The sequence below is a fragment of the Mobula hypostoma genome, chromosome 4, assembly GCF_963921235.1.
Source record: "Mobula hypostoma chromosome 4, sMobHyp1.1, whole genome shotgun sequence".
NCBI classification, from domain to species: Eukaryota; Metazoa; Chordata; class Chondrichthyes; order Myliobatiformes; family Myliobatidae; genus Mobula; species Mobula hypostoma.
In genome coordinates this window covers 31,211,516-31,237,079 of record NC_086100.1, presented here as the reverse complement: position 1 = coordinate 31,237,079, position 25,564 = coordinate 31,211,516, and the positions used below count along the sequence as shown (strand labels likewise).

Here is a 25,564-nt window from a genome sequence, read left to right as displayed (position 1 = left end):
GATAAAAAGTTAAAATGATGGATGGGCAAATGAGTGTAGTTACCTCTTTGTTCAAGGGCCTGATGGTTGTGGGGTAGTAATTGTCCTGACGAATTATTTGCATTCTGTGGCCGATTAGGAAAAGGGGAGGTGCAACGAGACCTGGGTGTCATTATACACCAGTAATTGAAAGTGGGCATGCAGGTACAGCAGGCGGTGAAAAAGGCGAATGGTATGCTGGCATTTATAGCGAGAGGATTCGAGTGCAGGAGCAGGGAGGTACTACTGCAGTTGTACAAGGCCTTGGTGAGACCACACCTGGAGTATTGTGTGCAGTTTTGGTCCTCTAATTTGAGGAAAGACATCCTTGCCATAGAGGGAGTACAAAGAAGGTTCACCAGATTGATTCCTGGGATGGCAGGACTTCCATATGAAGAAAGACTGGATGAACTAGGCTTGTACTCGTTGGAATTTAGAAGATTGAGGGGGGATCTGATTGAAACGTATAAAATCCTAAAGGGATTGTACAGGCTAGATGCAGGAAGATTGTTCCCGATGTTGGGGAAGTCCAGAACGAGGGGTCACAGTTTGAGGATAAAGGAGAGCCTTTTAGGACTGAGATTAGGAAAAACTTCTTCACACAGAGAGTGGTGAATCTGTGGAATTCTCTGCCACAGGAAACAGTTGAGGCCAGTTCATTGGCTATATTTAAGAGGGAGTTAGATATGGCCCTTGTGGCTAAAGGGATCAGGGGGTATGGAGGGAAGGCTGGGGCGGGGTTCTGAGTTGGATGATCAGCCATGATCATAATAAATGGCGGTGCAGGCTTGAAGGGCCGAATGGCCTACTCCTGCACCTATTTTCTATGTTTCTATGTTTCTATGTCCTTGAATCTGCTGGTACGTGTCCTGAGACTTTTCTACCTGCTACCTGATGGCAGCAGTGAGAAAAGAACATGGCCTGGGTGGTGAGGAGCTCTAATGATGGATGCTGCTTTCCTATGACAGTGTTTCATGTAGATGTTCTCAGTGGTTGAGAGGCCTTTACCCGTGATGTACTGGGATAAATCCACTACCTTTAGTAGGATTTTCCATTCAAAGGCATTGGTATCACTTTGTAGGAGACTATGGCAGGATGGTTGAAAGTTTTTGTGATTAAACCATTCCCACAGCAAAGGCACACATACTGGTTTAAAGGTATTAAAAGCAAAAGTGGTAATCTTTCATATTAATTCTTATCACCCACCAGAAGCAATGACTTCCTGTTACATTTTAACAATTGGCAGATTTCTTGTAATTACCAGCAACAATAGAATCCTTTGCTGTGAAATATCAACTCACATATAAGTCAAGTTTGAGGAGCCCAGCCGAGAAAATGGATTTTACCCATTTCTGGTGCACTAAATGGTTATTAACGCCAAACTGTGGCTCACTGAAAAAGATCAAGAAATTGTTATTGTACTTCTTTCTTACGAAGAAGCAACAGAGCGATTCAGTAGCGCTTGTTTACAGAGCTCATGGCTGTTGCATCATCGGTAACATCTCAGTCAAATTGTCCTGTCCGATCGAGCCAGAAAGATGTCATTGAAGCAAGAGATAATAGAAGTGGATGGGAGAAGGAAGCCAAGAGAAAGGAAGAGGTGGAGTTGGGGATAAGGGAAGAAATGTCACCCTAGACCCCCCTCAGAGACATCCCATGTGTTGTGAAGTGGCGCAGTGCTCATGGACCTAAACCACTGCAAGGAGCTTGGTTATTGGGGAATGGATAGCAGCCTCCTTCAGTGAGGTTCATAGTGCTGGAAAACTTGTGGCCGAAAGTTCAGTTGCTTGTGGGGTAGTGAAAATGAAAATTGAAATGCTGGTGTGGTCACTGCTTATTAATATCCCTCTAGGGGGTGCTATTATTCATGCATGGTTCCTATTACTCCTTGACAATGAATGCTATTGGTTTGAATTTTTGTCAAAAGGGATGTAATGAGCATTGTTGACATCACCTGTGCACAGACAACAATGGGGAAGTGGCTCTCACACTAAGGTTCATGCAATCAGAAGTACTGGTCCACTGGCCAAGACTTCAACTAGAAGCAGAACTGAACACTAAGACCAAAAGACGTCGGAGCAGAATTAGGCCATTCAGCCCATCGAGTCTGCTCCGCCAGTCCATCAGGGCTGATCCTGGATCCCACTAAACCCCATACACCTGCCTTCTCGCCATATCCTTTGATGCTCTGACTGATCAGAAAATGATCAAATTCTGCCTTAAATTGGCCTCCACAGCAGTCTGTGGCAGAGCATTTCACAGATTTACTACTCTCTGGCTAAAAGAAATTCTTCCTTATCTCTGTTCTAAAGGGTCACCTCTCAATTTTGAGGTTGTGTCCTCCTTGTTCTGGATACTCCCAGCGCAGGAAACATCCTCTCCACATCCACCCTATCCAGCCCTTTCAATATTCAGTAGGTTTTAATGAGATCCCCTTAGATTCTTCTAAATTCCAGTGAGTAGAGACCCAAAGCTGCCAAATGCTCCTCATATGTTAACCCCTTCATTCCTTGAATCATCCTTGTGAACCTCCTCTGGATTCTCTCCAATGACAACACATTCTTTCTAAGATGCGGGACCCCAAACTGCTGACAGTACTCCAAGTATGGCCTGAGTAGTGTCTTATAAAGGCTCAGCATTATCTCCTTGTTTTTATATTCTATTCCCCTTGAAATAAATGCCAATATTGCCTTGCCTTCTTTACCACAGACTCAGCCAGTAAATTCACCTTCTGGGTGTCTTGCATGAGGACTGCTAAGTCCTTCTGCACCTCTGATGTTTGAACCTTCTCCTCATTTAAATAATAGTCTGCACTATTGTTCCTTTTTCCAAAATGCATTATCATGCATTTCCCAACACTGTATTCTGTCTGCCACTTTTTTGCCCATTCTTTCAATTTATCTGAGTCCTGCTACAACTGCATTGCTTCCTCAGCACAACCTACCACTCCACCTATCTTTGTATCATCCACAAACTTTGCCACAAAGCCATCAATTCCATTATCTAAGTCATTGACAAACAATGTGAAAAGTAGCGGTCCCAATACTGACCCCTGAGGGACACCATTAGTCACTGACAGCCAACCAGAAAAGACCCCTTTTATCCCACTCACAGCCTCCTGTCTGTCAGCCATTCCACTATCTAAGCCAGTACCTTTTCTGTATCACCATAGGACTTTATCTTGTTAAGCATCTCACGTGTAGCACCTTATCCAATGCCTTTTGAAAATCCAAGTAAATTACATCCATTGCCTCTTCTTTGTCCACCCTGTTTGTTACTTCCTTGAAGAACTCTTAACAGGTTTGTCAGGCAAGATTTCCCTTCACAGAAACCTTGCTGATTCAGACTTATTTTATCATTAGTGTCCAGGTACCTCGAAACCTCATCCTTAATAATAGACTCCAACACTTTCCCAGCCACTGAGGTTAGGCTAACTGGCCTATAATTTCTTTTTTTTTGCCTTCCTCCCTTCTTAAAGAGTGGAGTGACATTTGTTTCTTCTAGTCCTCTGGGACCATACCACTTCAGCAGATACATAGAGTGATATTTACGCATGACTCCTGTATAAAAAGCAGGTGCCAGAGTCCCTTAAATTTTCAACTTTACCAATGATTTCTCAACTCAACCCTACTAATTTCTAATGGCAGTTCATCAGCCACCATGACCCTATCCTGCTGGCTGTTATCACAGTCTACAATTACTTTTTCCCTGTAACTAGGCTTGGTAATCTCTCATTTGTATCTTGGGTTCCTCGCTACCTATTGTTTGACCATGATGTGGCTATAATTTGCAAGGTAATGAGGACAGTAATATATGATAGATTCAGTACCTTATACCAATATATACCTCTGTTCTGCTGGCAGCGAGACTGCTGAATGAGCATTTTAATTCTGTGCTTGTTTAACTTCTTAACATGTTTTAAGTCTTTTGTTGCTTTTCATGAGAAAACAACTCTTAAAACTCTGAATCCTGTGCAAAAACTTGAATTGAGAGCGGTGGAAGTTAAACACAAAAGGCTGAAGGTTTCCAGTTGTAATGTGCAGAGTGACCCATTTATTTTACTGGGAAGCTACTGAGAAAACTGAGCCATATTGTTTGTCCCAGTGAAATCCAATCACTGCTATCTTACTGTATTGAACAATCCACATGGAGCTCATACAGGAGATGAGGTTAGTCCTCTAAGCTTCAAGACAAAACCATAACTGAGCAATCCTGGGTTTGATTTACTTATGCCTTTTGGATCTTTTGTGCTTTACTTACAGAGCCCCTAATACTTTGATCCCTATTACAACTGTTGATGGATGTGGGTTAATTTGACTGGCAGGTGCAAAAATGCAGTATTGGTGTCCATTCTCCCATTCGGGAGGTTGGAGATGGTGTTTGCTGGGAAGAAGATACAAAGCCTTTCTTTTGAAGGGAATCAGAGGGTAGGAAGAATAAGGAACCTTACCTCAGGCAGTTGGGTGGAGAGGGAGAAAATCCTGGATTTTCCACCTCATTAAACCAGCAGCACTTTGAAGCTTAAAGGTCATTGACTTATTAAAGGCAGGGCTGGCATTAAAGTGAAACTGTTGTTATTTGATGCTGTTTCTCCTTGATTGCACCTTAGCGTGACCGCTTTGAGTGAATATTCAAGTCTTCAAGAAGATGACTAACTTTCAGATAAACCTAAAGGTTAAGAGGTCCTGTGATTAGTGGAATCACTGCGGCCTGTAATGATGTAGGCACATTAAATCCGTATTTACAGTCACTGTGTCTCCAGTGACCATCTAAGGGAAGTCATTTACGTTGGTATTTTGACCTCTTTAAATTTTGACGCAAGCAGTTATTCTGGAACCCCTTGATCCCGTCAATTTCCTGTGTTTTTTTTTATAATAATCATATAGAATTTATTTTTATGCTCTTACTATTTTGAAATGGGAATCAGGAGAATAGACCCCCCAGCTCTTGAGCTCTCATGCTCCTCCATTTACTGTATGTGATAGACAAAGAAGATGATCCACACTACTTTTCTGATTAGAGTTGAGTCCACTGCAGGCAGAGCCAATTTAACTGAGGTGGGAATGAGCAGTTCCGACTATCTGAGCTCACTTACCAGTTTGTTTTCAGGATGTGTGCTTGGACGGGTCAGCTAAGTTGCTCTTTGTTCCTTCTGCTGATCCCCTTGCCTGTCAGAGCATCAGGGTGGACGAGGCAGCAAAATACCTGTAGGGCAGCCTGTGTGCCCTCCTGGACCACAGCCACATGGTAGACGATGCAGTGAATGAAATGGGCCACATGTGCAGCAGTGGCTAATGTTCCTCTTTCCTTATCACTGAGAGGGCTGGTGACTGGAGAAAGTCTAAATGCCCCAAAAGGAGATGTCAGACGTTGTAGACAGAGGAAAGTTTAATTATTCTCAGGCATATTGCCTGAGGGTTAGATAATTCTTGAGTCTTGTGTGATTACCAAAGGATACTTTAATTTTTGTCTTCTCTTTTGGAACCTGTTAGCTATCAACTCCTGTTCCATGAACAAAGGTGGTTGTGAACATGAGTGTGTGCAGATCAGTGAAAACCACTATCAGTGCAAGTGCCGATGGAACTACCGACTGACGGCAGATGGGAAACACTGTGAACGTAAGCAATGCAGTCGACCACCTTGAGCATGATGACTGTAGTAGATAGATGTGGGATGGTTATAATTCTAGCAGGGGTGGGGCAGTGTGCACACTGCTGACATTACATAGTCCTGTACCTTTGAAAATGTCTCAATAATATTTATTCCTGAGCTTTGCACTGAGGCAGAAGGTTTGAAGGCAATGCTGACTGTGATAGTTATGAGTCACATAAGAACCCTGCAGTCAATGGACAAGGGACCTTCTACCAGACACAGTGGAAATTCATCCTGTAAGGCCAGTTCACTTAACATGCAACCAATTACCATACTTCATGATTGTCAGTAGCCCTGGAGGTGGCTTTTGATATGACTGTGACATATGACCTGAAATTTCCAGGAACTATGGGATAACAAAAAAAAATATGGAGCTGTGACTTATTGACACATCTTGCTCCCTCATATCCTCTTCCAAGTGCATTGCCATCCCAGCTAAGAACTAGATTTCCTTTCCTTTGTTTCTGTTGGACCCAGATCTATGAATTTAGTTTATTGTGGAAGCATAAGCATCAAGAGGTGAAGGAGACTTATTTGCATTTTATCAGGATGAACACCATCCTTACTGGTGTTGACTAAGTACTGAAAACTCACCCTTAAATTTTTGGGTGACCAATGCATGTAATGTTACAGGGTAGATATTTATTCACCCTGTAAGTACTTTGTACAAAGGCGAAAATATTCCCTATTTGATACAATAAACATATAAGCAATCTGTACCCTCAGTTAGATGGACAAAGCTGGATCTATCATGAAACAGCAGCATTGTTATCCTGATATATTCCGGTGTGGGTAGTCATGGATGTTTCTGTGCACTGTCTCTCTGTATGTTGACGTAAGCTTCTGGTGAGTTGAGTAACGCGGTTAGAGTTTGCTGTTTTGATCATCACTAGTGAAAGATCCGTGCCGTGAGAGAAATGGTGGCTGTAGCCACATATGCCTCAACGAAGCTGGAACTGCCCGGTGTGAATGCAATCCTGGATATCGGCTGTCGGTGAATGGAAAGAGTTGTGAAGGTATGGAAATGCAGAATAATAACAAAATAAGGTCACAGAGAGTGATTCAAACAGTAACCTTCTTGGACCATCAACTAGATCTTTACTTTTAGCAACTTCCAAAGTTTAATCTAGTTAGCATCTGTACCATTGTAACCAATAGTAAAATCTGGAATTTATGAACATTTTATTCCATATCTCTACTTTAACCTCTAATTTTATTTTTATATAATTCTTTATTCTTTATAATTTTTGAATGTTATATTTTTTGTTGCATCCACTTCCTGCCTAGTACACCACAGCAGATACATTTAAAGTTAATCCTTAATCCGTGATCTTTCATTTTACAACTTGCAGTTAATTTTTCAGCAATTACAATAATGAGGATTTTGTTCCTTAAACAATTTATTGAATTGATTACAGTTATGGTTTCTTTGTGTTATGAAATTACAGTATCAATTGTGCTGCTGTGTATTACTTTGAGTTAAGCATTGGACTATAGTAAAGGTAGAGTTGGAAATTCAGTGGTCCCTAGTGATCCAGGAGAGCCAATAGCTTAAACTTCAGCTCAGGTTTAGTATGCTGCTCTGACATTATTTCTTTTCTCTGCAGAACAAAACTTAACAAACAAGTTATTCATGTCACTTTTCATGTCTCACATTCATGGTTTAAGATCCCGACAGTCGTTTTCTGTTGGTTAAGTGAGTTTGAGTCATACGGTCATAGAGTTATACAGAAGGGAACAGGATCTTTAACACAACTCGTCCATGCCAAGTTGTCTACATGATTCAGACCCATTTGTCTGTATTTGGTTCCTATTCCCTTTCAACCTTCTGTATACATGCACCTGTCCACATTTTATTTAAACTTTGCAATTGTAGCTCCATCACTTCTTCTAGCAGCCTGTTCTATATACCCACCACACTCTGAAAAAGTTTCCCCTCTGCAACCCTTTAAATCTTTCTCCTCTCACCTTAATCCTATACTGTTTGGTTTCTGATTCCCCTACCTTAGGAAAAAAGACAGTGAGCATTCACCTTACCTATGCCTCTCATGATTTTATATACCTTTATATGGTCAACACTCAGCTCCCTGCGCTTTGGTGAAAGAAATGTTCAATTTTTAGATGTCTTCTTTCAAAATAGGGATCCAGAGTAGGTTCAATAGAATCTCAACTATTCTGCCATGGAGAAGGTTCTAATTTTTCCAAGGAACTTGAATTCTTCTGTCAAATGGCAAACTAGAAGAGATATTGTCTGAATAGTTCTGCACAATAGTAGATGCATAATGGAGTGATTGGTAAAAGATGAAAGTAATGGAGCTCTTCATTATGTCTTGTGCCACGATGTTTACTCACAGCTCATCAGCATCAGCATCCTAAGCTCAACAGTGGCTACGCTGTGGTCTGTCAATGTTAGAAGATCTATTGTATTACCACTTCCATTTTTATTAAGAATTGGGAGTTGTGATGAGTCACTTATGCTTTGTGATTAGTCTTTGAGACCTTCAGAGTGATGCACAAATTCCACAACTGGATTGGCCCGAGCATCCCCTTAAATCACCATTTCCTGCAGCAGCTGTTAGAATTTGCTGAATCAGTGGTATGGCACTCATCAAATACAGGTGGAATTTAACAGCTCATTTTTCTCTTGGTGAAGGGCATGCCTTTAGTTGTCTTCTAGTAAATAATGATGATGATCTACAGGAAACTCCTCTGTTGAGGTCTGAAGTTAATTTATGACACTGATTTTTATTGTCTTCTTTGATTCCCCCCCCCCACCCCCGTATACTCCAGAAATGTATCAAGTTACATTCTGCTCAACATCACTTCATCATTAATTCTGTCTTTCCTGGGAATAAGACCATATTATATTTCAAGCAATACACATCAAAGTTGCTGGTGAACGCAGCAGGCCAGGCAGCATCTCTAGGAAGAGGTACAGTCGACGTTTCAGGCCGAGACCCTTCGTCAGGACTAACTGAAGGATTATTATATTTCAATCATTTTTCATGCCTTTCACCTTTACCTCACTAATAGACGTGGAATCTTCAAAAAGGTTGATAGTATCTTGAAGCCACAAAACTTTACACAGTCTGTCATCATCAGAGAGTTCTGAAGATCAATCTCCATTTTTCCAGAAGTTATTTTAAAAATGAAAATCTAGCATTTGGGATGGAATTAACAGAATATGTGATGAACTGAAGGGCTACCTAGAGTTGTTAATATATTTTTCTGGTGATCTTCCCATGTGGCTGGCAATGCTGGTCTGAATGATGAGTGTCTTACTGTTTTCTCTTTGCAGACATCAATGAGTGCACCACAGGAATTGCAATGTGTGCTCATCAGTGCATCAATATCCTGGGATCCTTTAGCTGTATCTGTAACCCTGGATTTGAACTGGGAGCTGATGGAAAACAGTGTTATCGTAAGTACCACCTTCCGGTTGGGCGGAGGCAATCCACTTGCGATAAGAGGTGGCATTCTGCAACACTTGACTGATTTCATGTATTTCACTTTGAACTTTATGAAAGATCAGCTCTCTGGACTGTGATGGTCCAGCAAGATTTGAAGGACCTTGCACAGACATAGCAGATTTTATATCCCATTTTGAACATCCCAGAACATCTCTGAGTGAAGGGAGTACCTTTAAAATACATTCACTGCTGTATCACAGGCGTACAACACAGCTCAACAGTAATGATAATCTCTGAATGACCTATTCTTTTGATACTGTTTGAGGAATAAATGTTGGTCAGGCCCTGGGAAGGATCACCTCTGTTCATCATTGAAATAGTGACATCGGATATTTTATTCCAATCTGACATGCATCGTCAGTTTTTCAACTCACGGATTATACATTTGACAATACAGGACTCCCTTGGTGCACTGGGCTTTCAATCTAAATGTCGTGCTTAAGCCTTTGAAGTGACACTTGAAATTACAGGTTTCTGATTCAGATATGAGGCTACCACTCTGAGCCACAGCTGCTGAGCTGTCATGTGGTGGTGATAAGTAGCAGCTGTAATTTTGAGCTCTTAATTCTATTGCGTGGCTTAATTGTGGTCTAAACTAAACACAAGGTGTGGATTACGAACAGATTTGCTGTGGCAATGCAGCAGTCGTCGGAAGCTTGACATGTGCTTGGTGAAGATGGAAGCATGAAATGTTCACACTCAGGATTCAAAGATTCAAGGTTGTTTACTGCCATTGTTCAGTACACAAGTGTAAGGAAGACTGAAGCGGTTGCTACTCCTCCAGACCCCTAGCATAAAAACACACAATAAGCATAAAGGACACAATAATAAACAACATAAATATAAAAAAAAACAATCCTATAAAACACAATGTACAAGTAGTTACTACATAGACTGTGACATTAGGTGATGTGTACCGTATATAGTAGAGCTGAGTGGGTTAATGGGTGGAGGTGTTGATCAGCCTGTTGGCTTGGGGGAAGTAACTGTTTTTCAGTATTTTGGTCGTGATGTGCGTAGCCTCTTCCCTAATGGGAGTGAGACAAGCAGTCCATCAGCAAGGTCGGCGGGATTCTTCATGATATTGCTGGTCTTTTTTCACCTCCGGCAGCATGCCTTTACTTCCATCACAGTCATAAAGTTGTACAGCATAGAAACCAGGTATATGGCCCACTACGTCTATGTCATCCTTTTTTGCCTATTAACTCGAGTACCATTTGCCTATTGGAAAGTTCACATCAGGAACCACCAGTGAATGATAGAGCACCAGGGGAGTGTGAACTGCTGAAGGTTCTCTTGACGATTTCTAGTTGTGGATTGGGAGGCCTAGGCTGAGCTGCTTCTGGAATCAAGTGGGAGGGAGGGAGATTGCGGGAAGCAGTCCTGAAGAATGCAAGCAGGAGTGCTTCAAGGGTGGCCTCACTTGGGGGAAGTGGGGAGACATCACACAGCCAGCTGGTGAAAAGTGGGGAGAAGGTAGAACCCAAGGCTGGTATGGGAAAGATCAAGAGGATTGAGAGAGAAAGGAAAGTGGTATGGGAATGAAAGGGGAGGTGTTGGAGCTGAGAGATAGAGGATGAGGGAGGAGGGAAGAAAGGAGGACATACAGTAGGTATGGAATGGAGGGAGGGGGAATGTAACAAGGAAGGTCAGGTGATGGGGAGATGAGTGGGAAGAAGATGTCTTTGCATACAATGTGATCTCCTTAATAATGGGCCAGCCCTTAAGTCCATGGGCAACTTCCACATCTCAAAATTATCCTCAATTCTGAAGGACCATCAATGAAGAGGAGAATTAATAGGAAATGAAATAGCCATTTGGTCCTTTAAGTCTCCTTTGCATCAAGATCATGGCTGTTCTACCTGAGTTCCATTTTCCTTCACTAACCCCATATCCCTTAATGTCCAGAAGCTAATTGGTCCTTTTTTTGAATGAACTCAATGATTGAACAATCACAGCCTCCCAGGTGGAGAATCCAAAGATTAACCAACTTTCAAATGGAAAAGTTTTCTTCTCCTCTTCATCATAAACATCAAACTTTTACTCTGAGACTGTGATCCCTGGTTCTAGACTTTCTCCGCCCTCGGAAGTACCCCTTCATCCAATCTGTCTATCACTGAAAAGGTTTTGTCAGTTTCAATGTGCAGATCCATCCTGCAGCAGTTAACACAGTAAAATTCCTATTGGTGAAAGCTCTGCACCATTATTTTTCTTTTATTTAAATCCTGGTGAAGTTCACACGTATTAAGCTGTTGGAAACCACTGTTGATAAGGCTGACAGGACGAGGATTTCCATGATAAATACAGTGAATAGAATTTCCCTGCCACATAATTAGAGTGGCCTTTCTTATGTATAAAACCTGAACTTGTACTTGCTGAAAATCAATAGAGCACTCCCCATTTCTTGAATTAACGTTCCAAAAATTAAACCATGATTATAACTACCGGTATACTCTAGACTGGATATATTTGTATAACTAGTCTGTTTGCTTGGCCCGGACAAAACTGTGCAGCTGATAAAGAGTTGTCATATAAATCACAGGTCCTGACTGTGATTATGAAGTGGGGATTATCTGCTGAGGGAATCTCCCATCCCTGAACCTGGATCTAAAATAACATCTCTAGCGTCCTCCTCCTTCCCTTTCTCCCATGGTCCATTCTCCTCTCCTATCAGATTTCTTCTTCTTCAAACCTTTTCCTCTTCCACCTATCACCTCCCAGCTTCTGATTTCATCCTCCCTCCCCGACTCACCCACCTTTCCCCTTACCTGGTCTCACCTATCATCCCCTGCCAGCATGTACTCCTTCCACTACCCCCTTCACCCCCAGTCCTGACGAAGGGTATTGGCCCAGAATATCAACTGCTTATTTCCGTCCTGGCCTGCTGAGTTCCTCCAACATTTTATTTGTGTTGCTCCAACATATTATTTGTCTGTATGGGCAGGCATCAGTCCTTGCTGATGAAATTAGAAATTCCTTCAGAGCTGGTGTAACTCCACTACATGTTGTGTAAAAAAAATGGAAGGATGTCAGCACAATATTTACGGATTTTCAAATGTATAATTTTGAATGTTGGATGCATGGTTTATGGAAGATAAATACAGATGTATCTTTTTATCAACAGGCATTGAAATGGAGATTGTGAACAGCTGTGAGAGGAACAATGGTGGTTGTTCTCACCACTGTGAACACACAACCACTGGGCCTTCCTGCTCCTGTAATCAGGGCTATGTCCTGGACTCTGATAGGCACACGTGTCTTGGTAACTGCAACATTTATTAATCTTAATTGAACCCATATGAATTTTATTTTGATAAATAAATCTTCACCTATAACACAACTGAAGCTTAAGAGAGTGACAGTCTGTGTATTGAGTTGTAATGTTTGTGTATGGGATACAATTGAAAACATAACATGATACTGAATCTGAACATAGTCTTGTGTTTGTATAAAATATAAAAGTAAAACTGTTACATTGTAGTAATATATTTGATCTTGTCTTCAATTCTGGTTGGGAAGCGCAAGGAAAACAACCAAGTTCTGGGATTAGAGAGGGACAGAGTCATGAAATTTTTCACACAATTTAAGGCTGAGTAATCTGTCATTGACCATTCTGCCTATTAATTTCCATTTAAGCTAAGGCTTGCACCCGATTAACTTTGTCTTTATGCCACATGGTCCTGCCTTCAAACTTAAATGAAGTAGTATTTTGATTTTACAGTGGATAATTAAATAAGCCAAATGGCCACTTTATATTCTTATGATTTTGCTAACTGTGAGCGGCAGACTTTTCAATGGTGAGTTTTGAAATACTATGTTGATCTTTCTGAAAGTACAGCCACGTGGCACGGTGGCACAGTGGCACATTAGAAGAGCATCGGAGACCTGAGTCCTAGTCTGAGCTTAGGTGCTGTTTAGAGTTTGCATGTTCCCTCTTTGACCATGGTATCTCAAACATGAGCAGGATGATGGGTTAATTGGCCATGATTAGTTGCCCTGGTGTGCAGGGGAATGATAGATTTGCGGGGATGGTGGGGCAGTGGGGAGGAGTTGCTGAGGAACTGGAGAGAATAACAAAATGGAACTAATGTGGGTTAATCTAAATGGTGAGCTGAAGATTGTTGTCGACTTGGTAGGCTGAAGGGCTAACTTTCATCCTGAGCCTCTATACCCCTCAAGCACTCTTGCATAGCCAGGCTGGTATCATAGTGGAGCCTAACATTGTTTGATGAACATGACTCAAGAAAGAGCAGACCTTGGAGAAACTTGCTGTTTGATTTTGATAAGTAACTCGCTGTTTGCTATGCTCCCTGTTAGACTGATTTTCAGTGGCTCTGAAGTTAACCGAGTTTGATTTTCCTTTTGGTCACAGATTCCAATGAGTGTGAGACTGCCACAGCTTGCTGTGCACAAGACTGTATTAACAATCCTGGCGGTTACGAGTGCATCTGTCGAGCAGGATACCGGCTGAACATTGATGGATGCAGTTGTGATGGTACAGTGACAATGATAGGCACATTCCAGAGCACTTTCCTCTGCATCTAAGATTGGAAATGCATTCTTTCAGAGTACCATTGCAGATATTTCTAAACAGTCTGTCTGCTTCCCTTATCTCCCATGGTTTTGCATTAGAACATAGAACATAAAGCAGTACAGGTCCTTCAGCCCATAATATTGTGCTGACCTATTAACTTTGTGCACAATCGATTCAATCCTTCCCTTCCCATGGTCTATAACTCTACTTGCCGATCTAAGATTCTTTTTAAATGTCCCCATTTAATTGCCTCTCTCACCACCTCTAGCAATAAAGTCCAGGCACTTCCTACTCTCTGTGCAAAAAAAAACTATCTCTGACATCTCCCCTTAACGCCCCTGCGCTCACTTTAAAAGGATGTCCTCTGGTATTAGCCTATTAGCCATTGTCACCCCTGGGAAAAAAGGTGCTGGCTATTCACTCTACCTATGCCTCTTATACACATTATGTAAGGACTTGTGCCGTATAGCCAAACCCTGAGAACGACAAGGTTAGCTCTGAAACCAACACAAGTTATTAGCTCATTAAATCAGGAATGTCCATATTTCAGTGAGTAAAAAATCCCCTGAGTGGGAAGCAGAATTTTTGTGTAGATGTTACCAGCTTGTAAAAACTACTGCTCTACCTGTCAAACTTCCTTGAGCTTTGGAGAGTATGTTGAAAGAACGTAGTGTGTGCACGTGCACTGTTCTTTCTCAGGTCAGCTCCAGACCGGATTTATGTGGTAATAGAACTGAAAATAAATCTGGTCAATGTAGAATGACAAAAAACCAGGGGACTGCCTCATTTGCCTACTGGGACATCTGTACATGGCTCGTTGTCTGCCACCTTCTGTTTATCCATTTGGTGATCATCCTGTGGAAATATTGTATTCAGCACGTGGTTCTGGAAAACTAGATAGACATTTCCCTGTGGAAACTTGCATTACTATTAAAATCTTGGTTAATAACATGCTGCTCACATCATGATAGTTTACTCAAAGTAATCTTTCTTTCATTCATTAAATCTTTCCATACTTCTCCTCTAAAAATGAACTGATGTGTGTTAGCTCTGCCTTGAGGATACTCTGCAGAAGGTACTCTAGTATTGTCTTGCTGCTATACTAGTTGGATGAGAGATTTCAACTGCCAAGGGTTCAGATCAATTGCTGCCATGTCTTTCCAGTTGAGGACTCTTAAAGGAAAACGTTCATACAAAAGTACAGTATATATTTAACAGAATCAATGTACCTTTCAAAATAAAACATGCTTAAAAAATATACCCTAAGGAAACGTTAAAGAAACTGCCTTGGAGTGGAAGAGAAGCAGTCAAATGTTGAACAAAGTAAATATGCATTGCGGAACACAAAGTTCCTGTAGTCTCATAGTGTGAAGTATGTTGTTTGATGGAGAGTCAGCCAAATTTAAATAGGAAAATTAATAATTTTGGATGAAGACATTGCAATTATCTTGATGATCTTTGTGGTTCAGTGAATGGGATTGATTCCATGATAGGATGGATTACAAGTGGTTAGTTGTAGGAACAGTCTGCGTAACCACATCATGTAAGAAATAGGGGCATGAAGAAGTGATGTGAACCAAAGACCCTGTTTTATCATTTGATAATGGTTGATATTCCCCCTTAAAACTATTTTCACACCTGATCTTCGTGTAACTGCATGTTGCATGTTTTCCAAAAATGTATCATTCCTAGCTTTGCGTTACTCAATGACTGAGCAACCACAGTCTACTGGGGTAGAGAATTCCAAGCAGATTCTTCTTGATTCTCATCCTAAGTGCATGATCCCAAAGAAATGGGAAAAGAAACTACTTTTCAGTGGATTGCTCCTGGTTTTTCCATGATTGAGATAATGCAGCTTGTAACCAAAGCAGTGAACAGAATATTCCAGGGTATTTGTCATTTGGGAAGGACCAGCCAAATGGAAAAGAGGGTGCTGAGCACTATTTCTAAGGGATGAGATCAGTACAGAATGAGACTTATTACTCTTGTTCACCACTAGGAAGCTCTTTCTGATTTTAATTATAATACACCGTACATTGCATCTGCTAAGTACTTCTGGGATCCCAGACTCTGAAAACAAGAAGCTTCATTTAAAATATACTTCCACACAGACTACTGTTATATTAGCTTCCAGTGTTCTATTTTCCTGTTAACATTTTACTGACAATATGTCATTAACTTATTGCTACAGTAGATAAAAAAAGGAAATTAAGTAATATGTCTTGACTCGAGGTTTTTTGAGCATGAGAGTTTACCATATTATCGACTGTATGTTTTCTGAATACCTGTTCAGATGATAATCAATATTTTAAAAAATATTTCTTTGTTGCTGACATTATACACTCAGTGGGCACTTTATTAGGTACACCTGTGCACCTGCTTGTTAAGACAAATATCTAATCAGCCAATCATGTGGCAGCAGCTCAATGCATAAAAGCATGAAGACATGGTCAAGAGGTTCAGTTGTTGTTCAGACTAAACATCAGAATGGGGAAGATATGTGATCAAAGTGACTTTGACCATGGAATGATTGTTGGTGTCAGACACAGCAGTTTGAATATCTTAAAAAATGCTGATCTCCTAGGATTTTCACGCACAACAGTCTCTAGAGTTTAAAGAGAATGGTGCAAAAAAAACAAAAAAAAAATCCAGTGAGTGACAGTTCTGTGGGTGAAGATGCCTTGTTAATGAGAGAGGTGAGAGGAGAATGGCCATATTGGTTCAAGTTGACAGGAGGGTGACAGTGGCTCAAGTAACCACACCTTACGTCAGTGGTGGGCAGAAAAGCATCTCAGAATGCACAACTTGTCAAACATTGAAGTGGAGGGGACCCCAAACGTACACTCAGTAGCCATTTTATTGGGTACAGGAGTATAACTTTTCAGTTGAAAATGAGATGAGAAGGTAGGAGAATGAGGTGGAGAGGGACAATAAATCAGCCATTATTGGATGGTGGTGCAGACACTATGGGCTGAATGGCCTTATTCTTCTCACAGGTCTTAGTATCTTATGACTTTGGCATGACAGATCATGATGAAGAACTAGAATCAATTTGTGTTGATCTAAGAAATAGTGAAGGACAAAATAAAGTAAAAACATAGTTTATCAGAGGCTACCAAATAGTTGAAATGTTGCATACATCAGGAAATTCAAGACTGGTGCAATATAAGTAACATAAGAGATTTTTACCTACACAGGGATTAAAAAAAGTATGTTGTAGTAACCTGGAGGATGAACATTCTGACAAAGGGTTGTGGACTTGTAATGTTGACTGTTTCTCTTTCCACAGTTGCTTCTTCTCTTTATTTTCTCTTTATTTTAGAAAACTTACCAGTTTTCTTCTCTTTATTTTCAGTGGCTGTAGGCTTTCCTTTTAAACCATAAGACATAGGAACAGAATTAGGCTAATCGGTCCGTCAGTTCTGTTCCACCATTTCATCATGACCGATCCATTTCCCTCTCAGCTCCATTCTCCTGCCTTCTCCCCATAACCTTTCACACCTTGACTAATCAGGAACCAACAACCTCCGTCTGAAGTTCATCCAGTGACCTGCCCTCCGCAGCTGCCTGTGGTAATGAATTCCACAGATTCACCACCCTCTGGCTGAAGAAATCCCTTCTCATCTCTATTCTAAAAGGATGTCCCTTTATTTTGAGGCTGTGTTGTCTGGTCCTAGACTCCTCCACCAAAGAAAATATCCTCTTCACGTCCGCTCTGTCTACGTCTTTTAACATTCGATAGGTTTCAATGAGATCACTTTTCATTCTTCTAAATTCCAGTGAGTGCAGGCATAGAGTCTTCAATGACTGCTCACATGATAACCCTTTCATTCCCAGAATCATTCTCATGAACCTCCTCTGAACCCTTTCCAACGTCAGCACACCCCTTCTTACAAAAGGGGCCCCAAACTGCTTGCAGTACTCCAAGTGAGGATTCATCAGTGCCTTGTCCAGCCTCAGCATTAAATCCTGTTTTTATATTCTAGTCCTTTTGAAATGAATGCTGATGTTGCATTTGCCTTCCTCACCACCCATTCAACCTGGACGTTAACCTTTAGGGAATCCTGCATGAAGACTCCTAAATCCCTTTGCATTTGGGATTTTTGAATTTTCTGTCTGCTTAGAAGATAGTCTATGCTTTTATTCTTTCTAAAAAAGTGCATGACCATACATTTGCCAGAACTGTATTCCCTCAGCCATCTCATTGCCCATTCTACTAATCTGTCTAAGTCCTTCTGCAGCCTCGCTGCTTCCTCAACACTACCTGCCCATCCACTGATCTTCATATCATCTGCAAACTTGGCCACAAAGCCATCAATTTCATCATCCAGTTTATTGGCATACAACGCAAAAAGAAGTGGTTCCAACACAGACCCCTGAAGCCAACCAGAAAAGGCTCCCTTTATTCCCACTCTTTGCCTCCTGCCAATCAGCCAATGCCCTATCATGCTAGTATTTTTCTGTAATAGCCTGGGTTCTTATTTTGTTTAGCAGCCTCATTTGCAGCACCTTGTCAAAGGCCTTCTGAAAATCCAAGTACACAACAGCCACTGATTCTCCTTTGTCTATCTGCTTGTTATTTCTTCAAATAATTCCAGCAGATTTGTCAAGCAAGATTTTTGCTAATGGAAACCATGTTGGTCTATTTTGTCATGTGCCTCCAAGTACCCCGAAACCAGATCCTTAACAATCGACTCAAACATCTTCACAACCACTAAGGTCAGGCTCAATGGCCTATAATTTTCTTTCTTCTGCATCCTTCCCTTCTGGAACAGTGGAGTGACATTTGCAATATTCCAGTCCTTTGGAGCTCTTGGAAGATCATTACTTCCACAATCTCTTCAACTACCTCTTTCAGAACCTTGGGGTGTAGTCTATTAGTTCCAGATGACTTAACTACCTTCAGACCTATAAGCTTCCCAAGCACCTTCTCCTTAGTATTAACACTGCACTCACTTGTGCCCCTTGACACTCTTGAATGTTTGGCATACTACTAATGTCTTCCACAGTGAAGAATAAGGCAAAATGCTTGTTTAGTTCATCCACCATTTCCTTGTCACTGTTGCTATCTCTCCAATATCATGTTCCAGCGGTCCATTATCTACTCTCGCCTCTCTTTTACTCTTTATATATCTGAAAAAGCTTTTGGTATCACTTTTGATATTATTGGCTAGCTTAACTTTGTATTCCATCTTCCCCCACCCCTATGGTTTTTTTTATTGTCTTCCATGAGTTTTAAATTTTTACTAATCATCTAACGTTCCACTAATTTTTGCTGTATTATGTGGCCTCTACTTTTTGTTTCTATGTTTCTTTTGGCTTTGTTGTCAGCTACAGTTGTGTCATCCTCCCTTGAGAATACTTCCTCTTCTTTGGGTCTTTCAAATTGCTCCCAGAAATTTCAGCCACTGCTTCTCCGGCATCATCCTAGTTAATGTCCCCTTCCAATCAACGTTGGCTTGCTCCTCCCTCATGCCTCTGACTTTAGCTCCTCCCCCTCAAATTGCAGGATGAATTCTGTCATGTTATGAACACTGTTTCCTAAGTGTTTCTTTACCTTAAGCATCCTAATCATATACAGTTCACTACACAATGCCCAATCCCCTGGGGGGGGGGGGGGTTCAATCACTAGCTGCACCAACTAGCATTCCACAAATTCTCGCTTATGGGATCCATCACCAACTTGATTTTCCTAATCTATCTGCATACTGAAATCCCCCATGACTAATGTAACATTGCCTTTTTTACATGCATTTTCTATCTCCCCCTGTAATTTATACAGCACATCCTTGTCTTCTTACCCTTTTCTGTTTCTTAACTCTACACATAAGGGTTCTGCATCATCAAGTTGATCTGTCAAGTTATCCTATGCTTGTCGTTACTGGCGCATGGCATAGGCAGTTGTTCCGAGCTTATTCCCCCTGGATGTCCTGCTTTTTAGCTTTCTACCTAGCTCTCTAAATTCTCTCTTTTGAACCTCCTCTTTTTTCCTTCCTATGTCATTGGTACCAATATGTCCCAAGACATCTGGCTGCTCACTTTCCCCCTTTAGAATGTCGTGGCCATGATCCAAACTGTCCCTGACACTGGCACCTGGGAGGCAACATACCATCTGGGCCTCTCTAATGCGTCCACAGACTCTCCTATCTACTCCTCTAACTATAGAATCTCTTATTACCACTGCATTCCTTCTCTTCCCCCTTTCCTTTCCGAGCCACAGTTCCAGACAGTGCCAGAGACTTGGTCACTGTAGCTCCCCCCTAGTATTTCATCCACACCAACAGTATACAAAACTATATACCTGTTATTGAGGGGAATGGCCACTGGGGTACTCTGCACGGGCTGCCTATTTCCCTTTCCTCTCCTGGCAGTCTCCCATTCATCTGCTTCCTGCAACCTAGGGGTGACCACCTCCCTGTAGTTCCTGTCTCCATCTCCTTAGCTTCCCTTATGAGCCGAATGTCATTGGGTTGCAGCTCCGGTTCTTTAACACATTCCCCGAGGAGCTGCAGCTTAGTACACCTGGTGCAGAGGTGGTTATCCGGGAGGCTGGAGGTCTCCCAGAATTCCCACATTTCACACAGAGAACAAAACATAGCCACTCCAGCCACTGTTACTGTCCTAACTATACACTTGCACTTGAAGAATGAGCAAGAAAAAGCTTACTAGATACTAACCTTGCCCACGCCTGTTAAGCCAAAACTAAAAGTCTCCGCGCTCTAACACTGTTCCACTCTGACAATGGCCAATCTGCTTGCCCTTGCCTTGTTTTTATTTGACCTCGCTAATGAATCCTGCTGTTCAAGCTCCAAAAGAAAACAGCTATGAAGAGCTCATTTTAAAGCTCTCTCCTCCTTGACCTGGGTGAAACCTCCAAAATCCGAATGGCCACTGTTAAAGCAATACAGCAAGTGTTCCCAAACTTTTTATGGCATGGGTCCCTGCCATTAATCGAGAGGTCCGTGGATCCCAGTTTGGGACCCTTTCCAATACAGAGTAGCTGGAATGGGAGTGATATGTTCCCTTATCTTGGTTCTGGTTAAAAGTCTTGCAGTGGATTTCTGAATGAGTTGGAGTTTGTTAATAGATTGCTTTAGAAGCCCAGTCAAAAATTGCATTGCAGTAATCTAGTCTATTCGATATAAAGGTGTGAATTAATTTTTCAGCATCATTACATGACAGAAACGATGTACCTTTGCAATATTTCTTTAGTGCAGAAATGCTGCTCTGGCCATTTTCTTTATATGGGATTTGAAATTCAAATCTGAATCAGGGATTAAACCCACGGTTGTTATTTCTGATTTTAGAAGGGGAGCCAAGTTCTCAAGTTTATTAAGAAGTTTACCTCATTTTGGCTTTGGGACCAACCAAAATTATTTCAGATTTTTCTTGATTTTGTTTGAGTAAGTTATCACTCAACAGCTCATTATTCCATGGAAGAGGCGTACTTGTCAAAAATAAAACAGGAGTGTAGTGAATGGAGGCTTTGCCATATGAAGAGAGATTGACCAAACCGTGACTATATCTTTAATACTTCAAAGAATAGGAATCTCATTGGGGCTCACAAAATTCTTAAAGAACTCAGTGTGCTTAAGGGAGGATGTTTCTCCTACGAGGGGACTTTGGGACCAGGGTCTACAGTTTCAGATTCATGGCAAGGCTGTTTAGGTCTAAAATAAAGAGAAGTTTCTTCACTCAGTGGGTGAGGAACTTTTGAGAGATTTTGACCCTGAAGGGCCTACTTCTGTTCCTATTTCTTATGCTGTTATTCTAGTCGGCATTTCTACATAGGTTGTATCTGATCCCAGAAGTCAATTACCATGTCAGTTAAATTTCTGTTTTGATTTCTGTTTACAGATGTGAACGAGTGCTCAGCAGACAATGGTGGTTGTGAACATCTGTGTATAAACATCCGTGGATCCTTTCAGTGTACATGTCAGGAAGGATATAAGCTGGATACAGACAGGAAGAGCTGTACTTGTGAGTAAAGACAGCCAAAACATGTCTGTTACAGAAAACATTAAACTGTGATTTCTGAGAATATATTGTTAGAAGTCTCAAGCTGTGGATTTTACAAGTTTTATAATAGGTATTTACTCTTAGCCTCTAATTTCCGTTTGTCTTGTTGACAGGATTTCTACTGAAAGTTTGAACTGGTTTAACAATTCACATAAATATGGGAAAACATGGTCTGAAATGTTCTTTCTCATGGCCAAAATCAAAAGAAACAAAATGTGAATTTGGGAAAATTCAGACAGGATATTTGAAATAACGATCTAATGTGCAGGAGTTTCTTTTCACTTACTTGTGGGATGTAGGTTGTGCTGGTTGTGAGAGTTGATTTCCCACCACTGTTTGTTCTAAACTGTGCGGTAACTTAAATGTTCCCATGCATATAGCCTTTGTTGCCGCACAGCTGGAATTTTCTTTTATATAATGTTTTACTAAAGTACCACAGTTTTCAGGCTGTGTAAAAATTTCCTGCTCAGAGCAATGGTCAGTCCATGTAGCTGTAAAAAAAAATAGAGAGAATGTTGTTTCTGACCCCTAAAAATTTGAAGAAGGTGCAGGTGAGTCATCTTCCCAGACCCCTCCTGTGTTTGTGGTGAAGAGTATCCCACACTGGTGATTAGCAGAGAGCTTCAGAATTACGATCCAGCAATGATGAAAGGGTGGAATAGTATTTCCTAAACACACCAGTGTGTAACTTGGAGGGGAACCTGCAGATGGTGGTGCTGTCAAGAGGCTTCTCATCACCCTGCTTGGTGATTGATATACCTCACCACATAGATGTTTGTAAGGTGGAGTTTGCATGGTTGACTGAGGTGGATGTATTATTCTGATTGCTGTGCCTTGGTCAATCCCTTACAAGTTGTCAAGCGTTGTGTTAAATTGCGTGTGTTGCAATTGAGAGACACAGAGGCCCTGTTTTAGGGACTATTTCTGGGTGTAAAGAGCCCTCATGGTCTTTTGCATTTGGATTTTATCCAACTTTGGAGATCTTAGGCAGCGAACCCTCTTGCTTTAGTGTTAAATGCAACAATCATTCAGAGCATTGATAACAGGTGTGATCCAATTTCGGCACAGCTGGATAAAGCAGCACATTCCCTTCCCTGAATGTCTGCATTGTTTCTTTTAACGGTCTGGTTGTTTCATAGTTAGCTTTTTCAAAATCTCATGAGTTGACTGATGGGGTATGGTAATATAATGGCTGTCTTACTGAACTGGTATCCTGAGGCTTAGGCCAGTGAATCAGGCTCCCCAACAAGAGTTAGACCATAAAACATAGGAACAGAATTAAGCCATTCAGCTCATTGAGTCTGCTCCACCATTCTATTGTGGCTGATTTATTACCCAGAACCTTTGTTACCCCAACTAATTAAGAACCTATCAATATCCACTTTAGATATACTCAATGACTTGACTTTCACAGCCATTTGTGGCAATGAATTGCACAGATTCTTTACCCTCTGGCTAAAAAAATTCCACCTCTTCTCTTTCCTATTGGACGTCCCTCTATTCTGAGGCTGTGTCCTCTGGTCACAGACTCACCCACTATAGGAAACATCCTCTCCACTTCCACTCTATCTTGGCATTTCAATATCTGATAGATTCTTAACAAGTACAAGCCCAGAGCCATTAAATGCCTCTCATACATTAACCGTTTCATTCCCAGAATGATTCTCATGTACCTCCTTTGGACCCTCTCCAATGCCAGCGCATCTTTTCTTAGCTAAGGCCCCAAAACTCCAAATGTAGTCTGACCAATGCCTTATAAAGCCTCAGTATTACATCCTTGCTCTTGTATTCTAGCCCTCTAGCCCTCAAGAAATGAATGCTAACATTGCATTTGCCTTCCTTAGCACTGACTCCACCTGCAAGTTAACATTTAAGGAATTCTGCGTAAGGACCCCAAGTCCTTCGCACCTCTGATTTTAGATGTTTCTTCCCTGATAGAAAATAGTCCACATCTTTATTCCATCTACCAGTACATGACCATACACTTCCCTACACAAGACATATTTCATCTGTCTCTTCTGTCTAAATCCTCTGTGGACTCCTTGCCTCCTCACCACTACTTGCCCGTCCACTTATCTTTGTATCATCTGCAAACTTGGTTACAAATGCATCAATTTTGTCATCCAAATCATTGACATACAACACGAAAAGAAACAGTTCCAACACTGACCACAGTGTAAAAGCAATCAGAAAAAGCCTTCTTTATTCCTGCTCTTTGTGTCCTGCCAGTCAGCCAATTTTTTATCCATGCTGGTATCTTTCCCATAATACCACGGGCTCTTATCCTGTTAAGCAGCCTCATGTGTGGCATTGTGTCAAAGGCCTTCTGAAAATTGAAGTATGCAATATCCACTGACACTCCTTTGTTTATCCTGCCTGTTATTTCCTCAAAGGATTTCTACAGATTTGTCAGGCAGGATTTCCCCTTCTGACATTAGCCTACTTTATCATGTGCCTCCAAGTATCCCAAAACCTCATCCTTGATAATGGACTCCAACATCTTCTGAACTGAAGTCAGGCTAACTGGCCTATAATTTCTTGTACCCGGCCCCTCTTCCTTCTTAAAGAGTGGCGTGACATTTGCAGTTTTCTAGTCCTGCAGAACCACTACAGGATCTAGTGATTCTTGAAACATCATTACTAATGCCTCCACAATCTGTTCAGCTACCTCTTTCAGAAAGCTGGGGTATATTACATCTGGTCCATGTGTCTTATGGACCTTCAGGCATTTCACCTTCCCGACATCTTCTCCTTAGTAATAGCAACAACATTTACTTCTGCCCCTGGAACCTTGAATTTCTGGCATACTGTTAGTGTTTCCACAGTGAAGACTGATACAAAATACTTAACAGATTCATCTGCCATTTCTTTGCCCCTATTACTACCTCTCAAGCCTCATTTTCCAGCAGTTGTTATCCACTCTCACCTCTCTTTTACTCTGTTTATATGTGAAAAAAACTTTTGTTATCCTCTTTCATATTATTGGTTAGCTTACCATGGTATTTAATCTTTTCTCTCCTTATGGATTTTTTATTGAGTTCTGTTGGTTTTTAAAAGCTTCCCAATCTTCTAACTTCCCACTCATTTTTGCTATATTGTATGCCCTCTCTTTTGCCTTTACGCTGTCTTTGACTTCCCTTGTCGGCCACTGTTATCTCATCCTTTCTTTAGAATAGTTCTTCATCTTTGGGATGTATTTTTCTTGCATCTTCGGAATTGCTCCCAGAAACTCCAGCCACTGCTGTTCTGCCATCATCCCTGCTAGTGTCCCCTTTCAATCAGCTTTGGCCAGCTCCTTTCACATGCCACTGTAATTTTCTTTATTCCATAGCAATTCTAATACACCTGACTTTATTTTCTCACTCCCAAAGTGCAGTGTGAATTCTACCATATTATGATCACTGTTTCCTAAAGGTTCCTTTACCTCAAGCTCCCACATCAAATCTGCTTCATTACACTAATTCCAGAATTGTCTTTCCACTAGTGGGCTCACAGTCTGCTTTAAAAACCTATCTCGTAGGCATCCTACAAATTCCTTCTCTTGGAATCCAGCACTAACCTGATTTTCCCAATCTACCTGCATGTTGAAATCCCCATCTCTATTGTAACATTGCCCTTTTTACATGTCTTTTCTATCTCACAATGTAATTTGTATCCAACATCCTGGCTACTGTTTGGAGGCCTGTATATAACTCCCATCAGGATCTTTTCACCCTTGCAGTTTCCTAACTCTACCCATGGAGATTCTTTGTTTTCCAATCCTATGTTACTTCTTTCTGAGGATTTGATTTAATTTTTTAAATTAATACTATCAGTAGCTGAAGAGCTAACACTGAAATTCCCTTCCTGAACCTCTCCACCTCTTACCTCT

At 41.2% G+C, this 25,564-nt stretch overlaps 1 protein-coding gene across 1 annotated transcript in view; it reads left to right on the top strand.

The window, feature by feature from the left end:
• LOC134345081 (multiple epidermal growth factor-like domains protein 6) overlaps positions 1 to 25,564 on the top strand; it is a 372,539-nt gene that overhangs the window by 243,726 nt on the left and 103,249 nt on the right. The window contains exons 7-12 of the mRNA XM_063045213.1: positions 5,511 to 5,636; positions 6,564 to 6,686; positions 8,969 to 9,091; positions 12,265 to 12,402; positions 13,513 to 13,635; positions 21,532 to 21,654. Of these exons, the coding sequence (XP_062901283.1) occupies positions 5,511 to 5,636; positions 6,564 to 6,686; positions 8,969 to 9,091; positions 12,265 to 12,402; positions 13,513 to 13,635; positions 21,532 to 21,654 (756 nt within the window). The remainder of the gene's footprint in view (positions 1 to 5,510; positions 5,637 to 6,563; positions 6,687 to 8,968; positions 9,092 to 12,264; positions 12,403 to 13,512; positions 13,636 to 21,531; positions 21,655 to 25,564) is intronic.